This window comes from Zerene cesonia, chromosome 2 (assembly GCF_012273895.1).
Source record: "Zerene cesonia ecotype Mississippi chromosome 2, Zerene_cesonia_1.1, whole genome shotgun sequence".
NCBI lineage: Eukaryota > Metazoa > Arthropoda > Insecta > Lepidoptera > Pieridae > Zerene > Zerene cesonia.
This window is the reverse complement of record NC_052103.1, coordinates 4,272,510-4,292,740: the sequence shown is the minus strand read 5'-3', so window position 1 is coordinate 4,292,740 and position 20,231 is coordinate 4,272,510. Positions and strand designations below refer to the sequence as shown.

Here is a 20,231-nt window from a genome sequence, read left to right as displayed (position 1 = left end):
TATAGAGGTACACGCACCGTCTTTATTTCGACTATGCCTGTAAACCAGTTTTTACGTAACTGGTAAAGCGCGTAATTATCAAAACTTAAAAACTCTTGAAATAAATTTAGACAATTATATATATTTGTACAGAGTTAAACACAAAATATGTCTCCTAATAAACAACATACTATATATAGCATACAGGGAAACACTTATAGGTATGTCATGTAGTGATGAAGTGCAGGACTAGCCCTCAAAATACATACACAAAAGGATTGCATAATTCTATTGGCACAACCTTAAGGTCAACTGTAGCTACTACACAATGATTGGTTTTTGTTGTCATGACTGGACAGTCAAAATAGAGCTTGTGTGTTGTGAGCCAGGCCATTAAACAAATATTCCTTTATTTTCATAGAATTTTCTATAAATGAGTATGTCTATGCTATACTGGTTTATTAAATATAATAATAAAAGTTGAAAAAATTTAACTTTGATTATTTATTTACAATAAATCTCCACGAAACGTCATACAGATAAATTAATTAACTAAATGAATCTACAACCCAACTGTGATATTACTAGAACATATGTGGTGTACATAACGGTTAGACAAATAACAGTGGGCAACAATTGGCAGTTTACTTTAGCCTTTTGAAAAGGTCTTTGTTGACGCATTTGTCGAGAACCTGTACATAATCAATGAGTTCTTCTTCACAGGTCTCAGAGGTGTTTGAGCGGGAATTCACTCTGTCGTTGCATTCTTGGTATTTCGACCACAAATTTTGCAATTCGGGTTTTTCAGCACACTGATCCTATAAAGACGGACAGACAAATAAAAAATATAGAAAAATATATTGAAATTGAGATTGTTTAACAAATTTATTTCATATTTTCTCATGATTCACTAACTTTAATTTTAATTTAAGACGTGAACATATAACATAGTCTAAACAAATAGTGAAGAAAATGTGTACTAATTTTGTAAACTAATAAAGCTATGAAATCCAATTTAAATCCAATATAACAATAATACTGAAAATATGCCATCATGAATAAAAATAATTTATGATTACAGCTAGTTAGGAGTTTCGACTAAGATACATATTATACTACAATTAATTAACAGGATTTATAATACCATATAAATAATGGCGTTAACATTTAGGGCTTCTTTTTAAACTCTTCTTGAAGGTGTCTATCTATAAAAGCAAAGATCAATGAGATATAAATTGACATAGGTACAATTTACTTCAAAATGACAGTGTAACATGTATAACATCAAGTCAAGTACAAATATGTAGCTGGTATTTAAGACTTGTTATTATTAATAAATTTTCTTGTAAAGTTCCTTGCATATAGTTTGAATGTAAAAAATGAATATATTGAGAACGGACAAATAAGTTCTGATGAACTATGCACGTCTTAAAGGTTATGTCTTAAAGGTCAGTAATTTCCAACAACAATACAAATAATATTAATTAATGTAAATTACCCGTAATTGTTGTTGTGGGTCAACCATTTCTTCTTCCTCGGCTTCTTCTTCATCGGCTCTTACCACGGGAATAATTTTTTCAGCCATTTTTCCTGAAACCACGGAATAACTTGCTTGAAAACTATGAGACAATAAACTAACAAAGTTTAAAAACTAAAGACGTTTAGGTAATACAATTTTTATCACGTAATATTATTATAATTTACCAAAATCGGTGACGCAACACCTCTACACCAAAATTATCAAATGCAAAATTCTGATTTCTGAATCTGATATCTGCTAATCTGAGTTGCCACTTGCAAAGTGCGATTTTGAAGCTTGAAACTTTGATAGGAAAATTTATTTTAAATATATATTGAGTTAAATAATAAAAAAAAAACTTATAATTTAAGTGAAAATAATAATTATCAATATGCAAACATATTTATTTAATAAAACTATAAAGTTTACATAATAATAAAATTGAATGTAAAACAATAAATTATAAATTGATTTATGAAAATGTAAAGTAATAATTAGCTAATACAATTAAAATAAAATATATTAAATAAACAAAAGAGGCATTAACATGGGCTTATAAAGAAATATTTTTTAGTATGTAAATACTTGTATCAATTCCAACAACATTACGGAACTGTAAACGTTCTAAAATTTTAAATGAAAAGATAATTCCAATCTAAATGTTTCTTAAATTTTATACTACAAATATTTGTATGCAAACTCGAATAATTTGTACAAATAAAGTATGAGATATGTAATATAAATTTTTGCTATCTTTTATTTTGTCATGTTATAAATTTTGTTTTTAAATGTGTACAGTGTAGATACTGTTTTATATATGTATTGTGTATCATCATCTTAAATCGAGTGGTCGTCACCATGGAGAGTGCTTGCTGTGAAATTTTATTTAAATAATTACGTTTTATTAATTAAAATAGAGAATTGTTCTGTTAAACATGTGTGTTGTATGTAAGAAATTTGTACTTTCATACGGAATTGATAATGTTGCGTCATTGTATCTATATTCTTACAATATTTCAATTGTATAGATATCATAAATTAGAATAAAATCATTCAGGTTTGTTAAAATGATTGTATATGGAATTTTTGTATAACTATCAAAGATTTGTCTAAAATTGTTTATCATGTTTTCTCATTTTTTGTTGAAATTTGTAGAGGTTATGTTTTTACAGTAATAATTGTTATTTAACTTTTCAGAATGAATGGAGGAATGGAGCATAAAACGCCAGCTCATAATGCAGTTCTTCATAAAGCACCAAAAAACTACAAGTTATTAATAGATCCATTTCTGGTAAAAGGTGCAACAAAACTATACCGCTATGATGGAGTGGTACCTGGAGATCAAACATATCCTCCAGTTCAATGCAGAGATCCTAGATCTCAACTATCTAGGATATGGAATAAGCTGGAACCAGCAGACCTACCAGTACCTAGGTATTGAACAATTATTGTTTATCTTTTTCAATTTTGTTTATATGCAGCATTAACAATTAAGGTATTCATTGTAATGAAGGCTACTTATACAACCTACCTTGTGATCAATTAGTATTTGCTAAGACAAATAGGTACATCAAGTTAATAATCCTTTCTTTTGACTCTAAAGCGAAAAATTTTACAAATTGTACTTGAGGATTTCTTGTCAAACTCTTTCTAGATTTTCGATTTGTAAACTATTTTTTCAGTGAAATTAATTGAACATTAATGAGTATAAGTATAATGTAAAGGGAAAAATGCAAAAACAATTATGAAATTACTTGAATTTTACTTAAAATTGGGTTATAAAATTCTTTGTTTTTATTATACCATTTGCTCCAGTAGTACCAACATTAACATTTGACATGCGAATTTATTGGCGGGAGTTTTAAATGAATACTAATTGTGACGCTTTATTTCAGATTCAGGATAGATAAAAATTATATAGGCATTCCACCAGCAGTTGAAATTACAATAGGAAATTTAAATGACAATATAGATAAAGCTTTTTTGTCTGATATGATGAATAAAGTGGGACCTTATGAAGAATTGACCATTTTTTATCATCCGTTAACAAATAGACATTTGGGATTTGCAAGAATTGTTTTCCAAGAAGTCAAGCATGCAAAGTTGTGTGTTGAAAAATACAATGGGAAATCAGTTATGGGAAAGGTAAGCACTTTCTTTTTATAATATTTAATATGTCTGCTTCTACAAGTTTACCTGCTTTTCGAAATCATACTATGTATTTATTCAACTCTGTTCATATAATTTTTAATAAATAAAGAATATTTTGTATATTCTATACTGTATACATAACGAGTTATTTTGTACTCACATTTATTAAACTTCTCTTTGCAAAATATGTTTTGTAGATAAATAGGCAAACAATATATTCCAAACTTGAAACAGTGTCAGTTTAAAATTTGATTTAATGTGAACACAAACTTGCAACAGCTCCAACAATAAGACACTCGAAATACCATCAGTAGAAATTGGGTAGGATAGAAATCTTTTAATTCTTATTTAAAAACATGCTTTACCTTAGTACTTAATTATGAGGGAAAATATTATTCAAATTAGAAGTTATTCTTCTCAAATCTTTCTGTTTGAACGGTTGCTCTTACTGTTAATAAAAAACCTACAGAAAGTGTGTTTGAGTGAGTTATAAGGAATTCATACAATTAAGTTAACATTGAGAGTTAAACCTAAACCAAATACACGTTAACAATTGTTTGTCAACAAATTTAAAGCTGTGTTGCAGAGCTGGTGGCAACAGTAAGTGTTGCATAGTTAATAGTAGCATGTTGATAAATTCTTGTCTGAGATGTGACAACATCAAATTATCATCAAATGTTAGTTTTTTTATGTATGTGGATGTGATTATAATTTAGTATTGTCTTTTTATTACAATTCTTTTACATGAGATTATAGACATAAAGATCACAAAAACCTTGTATTTATATGGCCCACATTTGAATGTAGATTGCATGCACACAACCAATATTGACATAATGTTTTCTGCAACATTATCGCTTATCAACAACAGTGTTGATCAATTTTTGTTGTTAGACAAATGTTTACAATGAATTAAAGCCTTTAATTTTCACCACATCAAGTACAATTATTATTTTTCTTTTTTTATTACACCTTTTTGCTATGCATGCATGCTATTCCATGCTATTCCACTTCATGATATTTGTGTGTGTGTAATGGTATGGTATTCCGTATTGAATTAAAAAGTAAATTGTATTTATTAGAAGGTTTCATATTATGTGCTACACTAACAGACAAACAAACTTGTAAATTTAGACATGTTTTATAATACATGATAAATCCTATTCCTATTAATATTATAAATGCGAAAGTTTGTAAGGATGTGAGTGCGTTTGTTACTCTTTCACGCAAAAGCTATTGAACCGATTGCAATGAAATTTGGTATGTAGACAGCTGGACAACTGGAATAAAATATAGGCAACTAATATATTATTATTCCGATATTCCTACAGGATATGGACTTACGCGGGTGAAACCGCGGGGCGCAGCTAGTTCTTCATAATGTGAAATTTTGTAACAATTCAAATTTCAGACTGTAGACAAAAGACATTCTTTGAGAGAGATTTTCAAGAAACCATTACATAGTTTTACACAGTGTAGTTAGCATAGATAAAGGAATTGTTGAAGTTTGTCAATTTTCTTCTTTATCCTTCTTAATATTGGAGTGTTAATACATACTCTTTGCCTTTAGTCCAACGGAAGGTCATATTTTTTACCCAAAATAACAAATACTCAAGTAACTACAAATTAGTTACAAAGGTATTGCAATTTATTTGTTTTAATTTGTTTAAAACATTTTATACTCACACTTTTACTCATAACCTTGATTATAGTATATATGGAAAATGTTACTTTAGGTATATTTAAAATATATTTAAATTGTATATTGTGTAAATTATATTTATATTCTGTATTGTGGGCTGACCATTCCTCTTCACCTTCAAGTCAATGCAAGTGGAGCGTTGGTGGATTTTATGGTGGTGGTTGGTTATGTTTGATAATAATGAAAATAACTACATAAACATCAATACAACTAAATAGGAGAAATATATTTATTGTAGGTATTGGATGTGTTACATGATGCATTTGGTAAAAAATGTCAAGAGATGTACGAAGACAAGACGATGGACAAGAAACCACAACCAATGATTCCTGGTATAAAAGTACCACCACAGGAAGATGCACGGTTGGCCAAAACTGACCCAGCACTCAGTAAGAGATTAGAAGATACTAAAATAATCGAAAAGGTAAGTTATTGAAATCCAATAAGTAAAAGATACTATTTGTTTTAAGTCGTGGCATAATACAAAAAAAAAATTGTGCTTGAAACTAACTGAAATAAAATGGAATTCGTATTTGTTGTCAGCAAATATATTTCTTTATATTATAATAAAAAAATATTCATATATTTATTACATTTTAGGAGCCGTATTCCCGTTTCAAAGACATAGAGCACAGCGACAGTAACACCCGGTGGTCGGACGACGAGCGGGAGTACCGCCGCGAGCATCGGCATCGCCACAGGAGCGACAGAGACAGAGACGGCGACAGGGACCGAGAGAGGGACAGAGACAGAGATAGAGATAAGGATAAAGAACGGTAAGTAATATATGAACATAGCTTTTCGTGAGTAAACAAAGATGTACTTTAAAAAACATATTTTTAACATGCATTTTCTTGTATAACCATAGAAAATAGGTCTTTTTGGGCAAAGCACTTTAGAATAAATTACAAATTTCTATGTACTATGCACTTACAACTTCACCATAACAATGCATAAATTTTTTGTCATCTTATTGACTAGTAAGTAAACAAATAATTATTTTTTTACAAGCAAACGATGCAAGAGGAAGTGTAAAAGGAGGTAATTGGAACACATTAAATTTTTGCGGTATTATTTTATATTTGCATCTCTCATTTGAGATATGTGTTAATAAAATACTCAAGATTTAACAAAAACTTATAAATGGAGATATTCATAAGATTGAATGTGGGAAAAGGGCTATTACTTATCATATGAAACAAAATCTACTGTCATTACATTATCTACAGACATTGACAGTTAAGACTTCTTGGACAGTGACTACAAAATATATATAAAGTTTACCACAACATGTACGAGTACTCATACTGGCTTAGGTCATAATAATTCATATAATATGGTTAAAGGCACCGAGACCGGTACGGGCGCAGTGCGGAGGCTGTGGAGAGCTATGCAACGTCCAGCCACGCCTCCGATGTGCCCTACACACCTGCTGGACCTATGTCCTATGACCCCTACTATCAGACCGGGTGAGAGTTGCCATATTTTTATTAGCTAAGAAGGGACTTTATTCATTTACTATTCATTCATGACATAGAGTGAAATTTTGTATGACCTCTTTCAGTTCGATTCATGGGAAAGTTAAGCGAGGTTTGGAAAATCTATGATATATAATTAAGCATATGCACATCATTATGTATCATTTTATGGGAATGGAAGGAAGGATATTTTCCGTGATAAAAAGTCTGTTTCACAATCTATTGCGTTGCCACGTAAAAAGAGGAAAGTGAGCGACCACACTTTCGCATGTGTAATATAAGTAAGGACACCTCCAACAGGTACGGGTACGGGTACGGCGCGGGCGCGACGCCGGGCGGCTCGGGCGTGTGGTGGGACTGGCGGCACCACACGCCGCACACGCCGCACACGCCTCACACGCCGCACACGCCGCACCATCACACGCCCGTGAGTATGCGCTAGCGGGCATAAGCTGGGGGGGAAGAAGAAGGAAATAGTTGTAAAATTATTTTATTTATTAAAATAAAAGTAAAATTAAAAATTATTGTTCTTGTTTTAAAAGTTTCAATAACATTAATAGCTATGACTTATAATAGAGATATTTTGTTACGCTTATGCTACGTTGTGGATAGGCAAAAAACCGATTCATACGACTTTTTTATAATCATACTTTGGATATGACATAGTTTTATGTCTTGGTTAAATCTAATAGTGTAATTTAGTAGGTAAATGTCGATTAAAATTGATTTTTTAGTTAAGGCTCATCATTACATGAAATGTAATTTACAAATCCTATTAAGATATAAATTATACTTTTAGTCCCTTTATGATTTATGAAAAACACAATATATTATATTTGTACAGTCTACAGATGTTTTTCCAAGATATAGTAATGCATAAATTTATTATAAAAAAATTATATTAATATGGTTACCTGATTATTTTTTAATTATTTATAATATACAATTAATATTGCCACTACCCCGTCATGGAAGAATTTAATGTGAGCAATCAATGTCTTTAACGAATTAATTTTATTTTATGAATTTCACACTACGGAAACACATTTCACAATATCTTAAATCAAAACTTCTCATATCATAAAATCAACAACGCATTAACCGTGACACAAACCAAAAAATTCAGTGTGATATAAACCATCGACATTCAGCCCTTCCTTTTTATAAAGGTCTGTTCACATTGTTAAAATATTATAATCATTATAATACAAAATATCAAACATAATAGAGCAGTATACTGTTAAATGTATTAACCGTTTTTAAAGTAATAAACGTTATGTTTTTAAGTGTGTATGTATTTTTATCATATCCTGACATTGTGAAGTAGCCTTACCCATAAATCATTCCATGTATATTTCCTTCTATACGAAATTCATTTCCTGATTAACATCATATCTTAACTGCTTAATACTTGATGTATTATATAACCAAGTGTTCAAATTATGTGTTCATATGTGTGACTTTTAAGAATTGATCCAATCCGATAACTCTCCAAAAGTTCTCTTCATCATTAAAAAAAATATTTTATTTAAATAAATTAAATAAATTATTAATACATTTATTAAATTAAATGTTTTTTACGTATTTTTTTACTAAAACCCATTAAAGCGAAGTGAAATAATATATTTCTTTTACATCTACAATGTAAAATATATATTATAATCGGTTGGATCTTTTCTGACTATAGACCATCGGCTTTATCATTTAAGGCCGATGGTTTTAACATAAAAATATATGTAAAGTCGGAGCGGCGTTCCCACGTGACGCCCGACTGGAGCGCGCCGAGCGCGACATCTCGCGTCTCGCCCGAACGCAAGGAGGCGAGAGAGAAGGAAAAGGTTGGACCTTAGAGGATTTCTTAGGAGAAGTAGTGGTTTCATGGTTGCAATTTTAGAAAAATAAAAGATTGTTTATATATTAAACTTTTCTGGGGTTGAGTAAAAAATAACCACGTAAGTTTGTAGTTTTTTGGAAGACATTTCGCGCATGTGAAATACTGCGTAGATAGAGTTATGAAGGACCACGAAAGGATAGTATGGAGCGATTGAAGATTGCGCTGGATAACCCACGTTAAATATATAATTTATATCAAAATTTAATACCTTTTTTTAAAGAAATATATATCTGCTATGTTGATTCCAGTAGCCATAGTAATTTATTAATAATTAAAAATTGCATGAAAAATGTAGGAAAATGTGTAGTTATAATTTCACATTACTACGATGATTAACTGCATGATAAACCTAACGCATGTGCAAATTTCCTTTCATTTCATATTCAAATAAGGTTTAAAAATTACTTCATAACTTCACTATAACATTGACATGATTAGAATTACATACACGTCACTTTATATAAACTTTTAAAATATTTTTCCAGACAAGTAGGAAAATAAACATTTTCAACGCGTTAATTACCTAATATGTTTCCAATTACTTAGGAAATAAAGACAAAAAATGAAGAGGCGCCTCCTCCCAAGGAAGATTCCTGTGAACCGGAACCGAAACCTCCCCCGCCTGCTGAAGAACCCAAAAATGTCGATTTAGATACTAGGTAAGTGTTCAAATAAAATTTTTTACAATATTTCTTCAAAAAAAGCAATTTTCAATCACAAAGACAACTTGAATAGGCATAAAGGTGGATTAGAATATGGATTTAGTATATTTATATAAATAATTGTAAATTTTATATAATTTTCTTTGTAGAATAATAAAAAACTACTAGTCTTAATGTGACAGTCGAACACAACAGTCGTTATTCTCAAACTTCCTATTCTATTCCGTTTTCCCTGCCGTCACCCTTTCCTTAACCATTATTCCTTAAAAGTGAGCAACGCATGAGCAGAGACACCTCTAAATTTTCGACAGAGAGACACCTCTAAGGCGATGGAGATTTCTTACCATCAGGTGAACCGCCAGATAACTCAATTACTTGCTTAAACAGATTTCTTAGATCTTATGGAAGGTATTTTAAATTAAAATTTTGAATAACTTTTTGTACAGGATCGCCATGCTCTTGAAAGGTGCGAGCGGCGGCGGAGGGCTGGCTCCACCGTTCCTCTCCCTGGGCATCTCGCCGGAAGAGGAGGACGAGGACCGCCTGCCCGCTAAGATACCTGACCTGGACGCTCCTCAGCCGCCTTCAGATGATGAGGGTATGGATATTAGTAATGTGTTGGAGATGATAATAGTTTAGATTTAATGTAGTGTGCAATTTTTGCCGTTCAACGAGGTGCTTCATGACAGAATGTACATACTTTCACAATAAAATTCTCAGGAATGTTTTCCTATGCGCTAATGGGATGCGCAAATAAGCATTTTTGAAAAAAAAAGCCGTTCGTACGTAAATACGTATAATACAAATAAAAAAAGACGTAATTTAATAGGATGATTTATTTTACCATTTTGTTGCATTTTAGGTTCCATAAGCGAAGACAGGGAAAGCATCATCACAGTAAATCAGGATCAAGACTTTAATGCGGAGCCGTTGTCAAAAACACCGTCGCCGTATCTAGACAGGGATAACTACCTCGAATGTCTCAAACTCACTATTAAAAGGGTGATTATTATTTATTTTTTTATTGCAAGATAATTCACATGTTTGGTTTTCGATATAACAACAATTTATATTACATTTTCAGCAATTACAAGAAGAAGAAAGGAAAAAGCTACCCCAAGTGGACAAGATAGGTTCGGATATATCATCTTCTGAGGATGAATTGTTAACTGGTGAAAAAATACACAGATCTCCAGCGCCGCTTGACAAAGACCAAGATAATTTGGACGACGACCAGGTAAGTTAATTGTAATGTGTTCTTAATCTGTGTTTATCACGATTCTACTTAGTACAGGGAATTTTTTTAATGTACTTTTTATAATCACCATATATTATAAAGCAAAGTCGCTATATCCAGATTTAGATCTTTAAAATTACGCAACAGATTCTTTGCTATAGCAATAATCAGATTGTAAATTTACATCCACATCCATCCATTTTTTTCTTGTTATCAGATGTCGTTATCGTCGCTATCTTCAACGGAGGCGAAGATTGAAGAGCAAGTGCCCGCGGAAGCATACTTTTACCCGCCCTCGCACGCCAACGCGCACGCGCACGTGCACCCGCACTACTACCAGCCCGTGTGGCCGCATGCTGGTATGTTGCTATTCCTTTTTTTGTTTTGTTTCTTGTGATTCACTAATATAAGTGTAATCATATACATAGTATATTTTTAGCGTCGTATACAATAAAATTATTAACTTAAAAAACGTTAAAATAATGAGAAGTAATGTTAACCAGTATCAGATAGCGGAACAATAGCATATTATTATATTATAGACTTATTTGATTACACTAAGAATATTTGACAAATGTGTTTCGTTTTTATTTAGCATACGGTGGGGCTCCATATGCAGGCGTGGCCCCAGTGGGTGCTGTTAGCGTGGGCCCGGTGGGTGAAATGCCTTTAGCTTATGGCGCTGCTTTCCCACCGCCCATCATTCCGACCTTCCCTCCACCACATCATCAAACGCAACAGGTATTTAAGCTGGGCAGTGTGCCTTTTGTTTTATTTAGATTCACTATAAAAATTGTGAATACGGCCTTAGAGTCATATGCAATGCATGGAGCATCAATGTGTACTCTATTATATGTACAGCCTTGATCTTTATACACATCCATCCTATTAAAACTTTGGTCAGGTTTGTAATCGAGCAATGGTTTCTAGAATATATTTCGAAGATGAAGTATACACACACTATAATAAAATATATAAGAAGAGTCTAATTTTAGGCACCCTTGTTTAGATAAGCCTTTACTACCTAATTATTATTTTTTGCATTATCAGGAGCTAGACAACCCATATTACCCAACAATAAATTGCGTGATAGAACGAGTAACTACAGAATTGAAGCAAATCTTGAAGAGGGATTTCAATAAAAAAATGATTGAAAGTACCGCCTTTAAGAACTTTGAAATCTGGTGGGACGAGCAAAGTAGGAAAACAAGAACGAAACCCACTAAGGAAGAAACTGGACAACCCCTACAGGTGAAACATTGTTAAATTGAATACTTTAAACATACTGGTCTTTTAACAGCGGCATCAATCTAAAATTCTTTGAAATCGGTCCTTCCGCTTAGAAGTTCCGAGTGTTCGTAACTGAACTCAGTTGCGAACACATTTAGTCTAGATAGTCTAGATAGTATGTATGTGTTATCTAAGATACCCAAAAAAAAAAAAAATTTAAAACTATTATTAACCTGCAGGATATATCCAACAAAAAAGAAGAAACGGTGGACTCGATAAAATGTATTATCGAATCGAGAGATCTCGGTCTGGAACTAGGTGGTTATGGGGCAGGAATTGGTCTCGGCCTGCGTGCCGCCATACCCAAGATGCCCAGCTTCCGCCGCAAGAGGAAGATCCCCTCGCCTGTGCGCATGGACGATAGCTCTAAACGCCTCAGCGACCAGGTAATACAACTTACTATGCATTAGAAAATGAGACATTTTCACGTTTTGGAAAAAATGAAGATATTGTTAAAGAATTATCATTAACTCTATACATTGACAATTTTTAGTAAAAATAGTTAGAATTTTGTCAAAGCTTATAAAATATTTTAGATATTGATACTAACCCGACCATAGATCATAAATTAGCTTATGAATTTAATATGGTGTTAAGAAATTAAGTGACTTAAGTTTTTTTTTTCAATTTCAAATTATAAAAAAATTATATTATTTATTATAGGAGGAAATTGTCCAGAACTCGGATGAGGAGAAAGAAGTTCCAACGAGTCCTCGCAATCGAACCGCAGGGTCATATTTATCTACGAGTAGACGACGGCAGTCTTCTAGCTCATCACGGTTTGTTTTATTATTTACTAATGGACATGCTAAAAACATGTGAAAAATCCAATCTACGATTAACTATGCTTATGCAATACATATCAATAAACAAGACCATAAGTACATATCCAATATGCATTATCCACCTTGATAAGTATAAAATTGTCATTTGACTAGATGCACTTATATAAAAAGGATACTCAAAACAATTATTAGGACAATAGAGAAGTTTCTACAGAAAAAAATACTTTTTTCGATCATTTCTCACACATGTAACGTAATAAATGTATTCTTAGGGCCTTTCGAATGCATACAGCGTGTAATACAATGTATTATTGGAGTTTATTAATAAATGTTTATTACCGCGGTGCAGGTCGTCATCGAGCTCGTCGAGCCGCTCGTCGTGGTCGGGCTCGGAGCGCGCCGCGGCGCCGCGCATCTACTCCGACACCGACGACTCGGACTTCGACGAGACGCAGGTGCGCACGCGCAACTCGCTGATGAGCTGTCGGCTCTATCTCTCTCTATCTCTATCAATCTAATCAATCAATAAAAACTTTTTGCAAATATTGAGATCATAACAGGCGGTCTTATCGCTTAAGCAGCGATTTGTAGTTGTCTTAGTGCAAATGTTGGCCAATCGTTATCTTGATTTAGGGAAGTATTCCTTTGAGAATGAGTCTAGTTCTTTTGATATATTTTTTTGGCTTTTTGCTACTTGAGTGTTAACTCTCTCACATAGACTGGAATTTGACCAAGTGTTAGGTATTAGGTAGAAAATTTTAGTTTTGTACTTGAATTTTGGACCGAAAAAAGCAATAAGAAACTAAAATTTAATTGCCTTGCAGTTCAAGGTCATATCCAACAAAGAGAGGCTCAGAAAAGTTTACTCTTCGTCATCGGATAGTGAAGAGGAACAACGAAGACGAGGTAAAAAATTCTTTAAATTTATTGGTGATATCAAAATCCATACATACATGTATGTATGTGTATATAGAGATACTGGACATATTGGAAACTGACACTTGTTAAAAGTCTAATAAAAATTGTATGCAATTTTAAAAAGTTTGAATTGTATTTCAGAGAAAACTCCAATCCCTCCGGTGGAGGCATCCGAGGACCGGCTGGGCTCGCCCGTGCTGTCGCCCGAGCCGCCGCGCCACTCGCTGCTGGACCGCGTCTACTCCGACTCGGAGGAGGAGCGGGAGTACCAGGTGATCATTACAGACAACGGATCAGACTGTGTTTCCATTTTAAATTAGACAGTGCTATTAAGGACGAAACTTTGACGGTTCTTTAAACAAATATTTTTGTCTCGTTCTTGCAAAATTTTGACTACTGTTCTGTTCCTGTTGGTCGTAGCGTGCTATTATAAGGCTACATAACATTTAATAGGCAATTAAAAATGAAAATATTTTTTATGTTTCAGTACTTTCTAAGTTCTAAGTTTCAGCGCATTAATCTTAACAAACTTTAGCTTTATAGTATTAGTATAGATAGGTAGTTGTTATATATTTTATTGGTTGGCTCTGATTCCCCAACCTACTATTATTAATTAACAAGTATAAATAAATCGCTAAAGATTTGGGTTAGTTTTTAAAACGCCATCACATGTAATACTCAATATATTAAACATACATTAAGCAATATATAATGTGATTGTTACCTTTTAGGAGAAAAGACGGCGAAACACAGAATATATGGCGCAAATTGAAAGAGAGTTCCTGGAAGAGCAGCGACGGAAAATGGAAATGGACAAGGAGCCAGAACCCGATAAGCCGCCTGACAAAAGGTAATTACAAGTGGAAAGTAGATATAAAGCATGTAAATTTATATCAAACACTGCCTTGATATCTTTGAGCATAAAGACCACACACCATTATAAATGTCACACACTCGTAAAATCATTAATATTTAAAATATGATTCTTTCTGCAGCACACCGGAAGATAAAATCGAGGAGAGTCGTGTCAGTCCAGTCAAGAACCATTTGAAATCTCCCGATAAGAGAAAGCCAGAGGCTGAAGAGGGTGAGGTCAGTTCAGACGAGGAGCCACTCGAAGCGCGAAGAAAGAAGAAAAGGAAGCAAAAGAAGAAGAGAGGAGAGGTTAAAAGGGAGAGGGTCATTTCCGTTAGTGATAGCCACACGGACACAGCTGCTAGTGTTAATGGAATCAAGGAGGTTTGTTTAATCTTTATTAGTGAAATTTTATTGTTTCCTTTTTTAAACCAAACAAAACATAACGGAAACGAAAAGCATAAATTGTAAAATAAAGCTGCATTAATCTATTTTTCATTATAATACGTATAACTCCTAAAACACATGTCGTACATTCAAAGCTACCCTTCTATCAATTCTCGCCATACTTAAGTACTCCCGTATCCAGGGCAACGAGGTGGCGTCGCCGCCGTCGTCGCCGGTGTCGCAGGCGTCGCAAGCGTCGCAGGAGTCGCAGGAGTCGCAGGCGTCGCAGGCGTCGCAGGTGGCGCTGGACCACTCGTACTGCCGCCCGCCGCCCGACGCGCCGCCGCGCCGCCCCTCCAACCACCTGCACCATGACCACGGTACTGCATTCACGCGACTATTCCTACCTAGAGGATAGCTTTCTACATATCATCCTATGTGGTAGTCGAGCACGCTTCGGCACGAATTGGGCCAGCTCGCACCGGGGAAGTACCACACCCCCCAGAAGACCGGCGTGAAATGGCATTCTGCTGTGTTTCGTTCGGTGAGTGGGGGAGCCGGAGGCCCATATCCTTTTCCTTCCCCTTCCCAGTCCTTTCCTTTATTCCTCTCGCCAATCCTTTCTTAATACCTTCCCAATTTAAAGTCGGCAATCCATTTATAGAGGCGTAAGTTTTGCAATGGACCTTATGCCTCTCCAAATGTTCATGGGCGGTGGTAGTGCTTACCATCAGGCGTCCCACCAGCCCCATTGCCGACTGTGACATAAAAAAAAAAATACTATTTTTTCTCTTATGACTATAAGGGAACGCGATATCGTTCTCTTATATTCGTCACTATTTAAGGACACAAACAGTTTTTAGTTGCTTTTACTCAATATGTCAGGCGTTCCATGACCAATTTGCAAATTGTTAAAATTACAGACATGAGTAAACACTTCAACTCAGCTATATATAAAAAGATATTGTATTTCATGTTAGTTTGTATTTTATTGAGCACAATTTTCAAATTTGTATCATTTTTGAAGAAATGTAACAGAGAAAATTTAATCTTAATGTTCTAGTCTGGTATGTAATTCATTCATTTTGTATGCAGGTTACACATGGATCGCGGAACCGGAAACTGAAGCGCCCGCCGCTCCGATCGAAGAGATTAAACCCAAGAAGGAGACTAAGAGACCATACAAACGGAAACATGAAACCAAGAAACTCGCTGAAATACAAAATAAGTATGTTCTCGTAATATGTTTAAAACATTAACTATGTACAGAAACATTAAGATTTGGTGTAATTATACTATTTTTTTAATTTTGTAAGGTACTTACTTAAGTATACTGTGTGAAATACACTATAAAATTGTTTTTGTTTTAGGCTATATGAACCTTTGGAAGACTATAACAAGATACACTCAAATGTTGTGTTCAAACCTCGCGATATTATGGCAGAAATGCAAGTTATGTACGAATTCCTGACTAGAGGCATCGACAGAGAGGACATAGAGTATTTAAGAAGAGCCTACGAGGCGCTGCTAACTGAAGACGCTCAAGGATATTGGCTCAACGACACGCATTGGGTGGACCATCCACCCACTGATGTGGTATATAGCCCGCCAAAGAAGAAGTCCAAACGGCACAACAATATCTATGAGGATCTCCAGGTAGGTTTATTTATATGAAGGCATAAAGGTCTTGAAAAACGTCTTTCTTTGTCATACAATATGCTGGTTTAAGATTATCAAAAGAAATTCTTCAGTTCAAATTTGTGATTTAAAACTTCTCTTAATAGGAAACGCATTTTACACCCTTTTTTCTGAGTTGTGAGCTGGACATATACCATCATGTTTATCTGCATATTATTAATCAATATAATCACATCTCTGTTAACCCAAAACGTACAACCGCCCATAGCAAAGTCTTGAGTGTTGTGCAGTCACAATTGTCTTTTTAATGTGGTTGTGCAGAGATTGTGATGCCTTTTTCATGGGGCGCTTTGTGCGTACACTTGTCTATTCGAAGCGACAGATATCCGCCCAATCAATGATGATAATTTTCTAACTTTAATTTTAAAGCAATTTATTAACATTTACGGTTTTCTGTTATTTAATTATTTAAAAATTAAGTAAATAAATCGTCCGTTAGTTAAAATTGATGAAAAGATTTTGACGCTGTTGACCCAAACGCAAATTGACCCCACGCGTCAGGGCCACTCGAGCGGGTCGGCGCGCACGGAGGGCTACTACAAGATGGACGCGCGCGAGAAGGCCAAGTACAAGTACCACCACGGGCGCGCCGGCGCGCACCCGCTGGCCAGCGCGCACGAGCACCAGCTGCGCGCCAGCAAGATGCAGCTGCTGTCCCGCGAGGCGCGCTCCAACCAGCGCCGCCTGCTCACCGCCTTCGGTGTGTCTCGCTCTATGCTCTATGCTCTATGCTCTACGCTCTATGCTCTATGCTCTATGCTCTACGCTCTATGCTCTATGCTCTATGCTCTACACTCTATGCTCTATGCTCTACGCTCTATGCTCTCTACTCATTTTTTATGTCATAGTCGGCGAAGGCCGTGTCGTATGATTGCATTATTATATTTCTTTTATTCATGAATGATTTGATAAATGATGCTCGACGACGATGGTTGTGTTTATGTATGATTTTTTTGTAATTTTCAATCGGCTGCAACTTTCATTCTAAGGAAATCCTACTAATATTATAAATGCGTAAGTTTGTAAGGATGTATGTATGTTTGTTACTCTTTCACGCAAAAACTGCTGAACCGATGGTAATGAAACTTGGTACGTAGATAGCTGGACAATAGGAATAACATATAGGCAACTTTTTATCCCAATATCCCTACCGGATACGGACTTACGCGGGTGAAACCGCAAGAATTAAATATACTTAACTAGCGCAGCTAGTTAAGTATATTTAATCCTTGAGTTAAAATAATTTATTTGATATTTTATATTTTCCCTGTATGAAATTGGACAGGTGGATAAATAATTTGTAAGTTATTCATATAAATACTTGTATTCCAGGTACAGATACAGATTCGGATCTACTCAAATTCAATCAGCTCAAGTTCAGGAAGAAACAGCTCAAGTTTGCCAAATCTGGTATACACGATTGGGGTTTATTTGCACAGGTAAGGCGCTGGCTTCAATTATAATAATTGATAGTTAAAACCATAAGAAATTGAACACTCTTAATATATGACAGATCGAGCTAAGATTTCGATGGACCACCGGATGTGTTGTACTCACCATTGTTATGTTGCATTTAAGCGCATTTTGTTAGGGTGTTGAGAATTGTATCAAATATGTGCCATGTTATTTTGATACGTATAGCCTACAGCGCAAGCTCGATATTACAGGAGCCGATAGCTGCGGACGAGATGGTGATCGAGTACGTGGGGCAGATGGTGCGGCCGATCGTGGCCGACGTGCGCGAGGCGCAGTACGAGGCGACCGGCATCGGCAGCTCCTACTTGTTCCGCATCGACCTCGACACCATCATAGACGCGACCAAGTGCGGCAACCTCGCGCGGTTCATCAACCACAGCTGCAATGTGAGTGTGCGCACGCACGTGTATACGCACCGACATAGCGTACAGCTGACTAGTTCTTATCACTGCGGGGAATTCGATACATAGACAATTGCTTTAAAATAAAATACATTTCTCTTTAATAGACAATGTTATAACGTTACAGTGTAATGTTATTAAAGCAGTTAAAATTTAATTTTTGAATGTTATTAAAACTTTCATTCTTTATATTTCGTATATTAGTCTGTATTAAATTAATCATCCTTTCTCCTCACAGCCAAACTGCTACGCAAAGATAATAACGATAGAGTCGCAGAAGAAGATCGTGATCTACTCGAAGCAGCCGATCGGCGTGGACGAGGAGATCACGTACGACTACAAGTTCCCGCTCGAGGACGAGAAGATCCCCTGCCTGTGCGGCGCGCCGCAGTGCCGCGGCTTCCTCAACTAGACCCCTCTTATTATTTCGCTTATTTATTATTTATTGTTGCTAAAGGATATCGGATATTTGCAGTTCTCGTTATTCTGTTGCGATCGACACAACTGAATGTCTTGAACATGTATTTAATAAATAGAACAGTTTATTTTGAAATTCAGAATTTTTGTGAGCACTTTTTTGTGTTAAAAATTGAAAACAGCATGCAGTGTGATACATATTTTACACAAGTTAATTTATCAATTTATTTAATGCAAACAGGATCAATTGCTGTTTTGTAAGTATTTAAAAAAACTGAATATCCACAATAAAGTTCCACGAGAGCCTTATTAATGCCCGATATAAGAATATGACTGTAAATATAAACTATGATTTTAAAACCTTCATAACAATCTTATCCATATAATTATTGGTAATAAATTCATCTCAATTTATATCACTGTAATATAAATCTCATCTCGCTGGTGCTCTTTTACATCTAGGTCGCCTAGTTCAATCAAGTAATAAACATTAAACAATAAAAATTCATAATAATAATGTTATGAAATCTCAAAACGTGTAACATTTTACATATATTATATAGAAAAATAAGGAAAACGATCTGGTCCGTGACCGTAGTCCAATACTATATGATGTCACTAATGTTAGGTATGTGTAGTATAATACTTCATTTACGCAGGATGTATTAAGCACGTATAATTCGTGACAATAACAAGTTCTTCCGAGGACACTGGACATGACTCGGCTCAAAGCCCTTAATTTGCACTAAAATAAATTTTAAACTGCCTCATATTGATTGATGTATTTGTTTATGTATTGTATAAAGTAATATAACTGTGTGCTAGACGTGTGGTCCGTGTGTTTTGATAATAAAGACCAGTGAAACTCGTGTATGCTATTGAAATCTATGGTAATATTTTGTATTATATTGAAATAATGTAATGACTGAGTATGAGATGTAATTCAATAGGCATAGGATGTCGAAATTAAGACACTGTATAATTTTGTGTTGTATATTTTTTCTGTGAATAAAACGATCTCTATTGTTCGTCAGACTTTTGTAGTACAGTTTTTAAGTACATTTGTCCTATCGGCGTTGTGTTTGACGGCACCAAATATCCGCTATTAGAAGATTATTTCATAAATGTTAAGAAATTCTCTATGAGAGATGCGTGAAGGCTATTATTTTGTAAATGATGCTTAGATTGGTTCACATCCTTCCAAATGCACGTCTTTTATTGTAATTTCATATGTATAAGATTGTAAATAAAAATTCAACGATTATTATTGTAGTTTTATTACAACTGTTTAATAATTCCTGGTATTGTGACTGATGCATGGCCATGACTATGACAACTATCCCCATTACAACTGTGATGTTTAAGTGCTGCTACAGTGACTC

The 20,231-nt window shown here is 34.6% G+C and overlaps 2 protein-coding genes across 5 annotated transcripts; one reads left to right on the top strand and one right to left on the bottom strand.

Annotated features, from left to right (window-relative positions):
• Positions 1-478: 478 nt before the first annotated feature.
• Positions 479-1,794, bottom strand: LOC119834937 (cytochrome b-c1 complex subunit 6, mitochondrial). The gene is made up of 3 exons (XM_038359490.1): positions 1,684-1,794; positions 1,478-1,569; positions 479-797 (listed from the first exon to the last, which is right to left on the bottom strand). The coding sequence occupies exons 2-3, from the start codon at positions 1,562-1,564 to the stop codon at positions 624-626; spliced, it is 261 nt and encodes an 86-aa protein (XP_038215418.1). The 5' UTR covers positions 1,565-1,569; positions 1,684-1,794; the 3' UTR covers positions 479-623.
• A 534-nt stretch (positions 1,795-2,328) lies between these two features.
• On the top strand, positions 2,329-20,107 carry LOC119832978 (histone-lysine N-methyltransferase SETD1). Of its 4 annotated transcripts, none has more exons than XM_038356835.1 (30): positions 2,329-2,446; positions 2,696-2,932; positions 3,394-3,643; positions 5,590-5,775; positions 5,952-6,127; positions 6,363-6,392; positions 6,698-6,820; positions 7,130-7,256; positions 8,572-8,667; positions 9,270-9,382; positions 9,832-9,983; positions 10,248-10,387; positions 10,470-10,622; positions 10,840-10,981; positions 11,218-11,363; positions 11,673-11,873; positions 12,092-12,298; positions 12,576-12,691; positions 13,047-13,152; positions 13,522-13,603; positions 13,757-13,887; positions 14,347-14,465; positions 14,611-14,854; positions 15,060-15,237; positions 15,953-16,085; positions 16,228-16,513; positions 17,057-17,255; positions 17,888-17,994; positions 18,223-18,417; positions 18,671-20,107. In XM_038356835.1, exons 2-30 carry the CDS (start codon positions 2,697-2,699, stop codon positions 18,842-18,844), a joined length of 4,548 nt encoding a protein of 1,515 aa, XP_038212763.1. In that variant the 5' UTR covers positions 2,329-2,446; position 2,696; the 3' UTR covers positions 18,845-20,107. The 4 variants fall into 4 exon arrangements, with proteins under 4 accessions (XP_038212763.1, XP_038212755.1, XP_038212772.1 ...); XM_038356827.1 differs by having other exon boundaries at positions 2,329-2,555; XM_038356844.1 differs by lacking the exon at positions 6,363-6,392 and having other exon boundaries at positions 2,329-2,555.
• Positions 20,108-20,231: the final 124 nt, after the last annotated feature.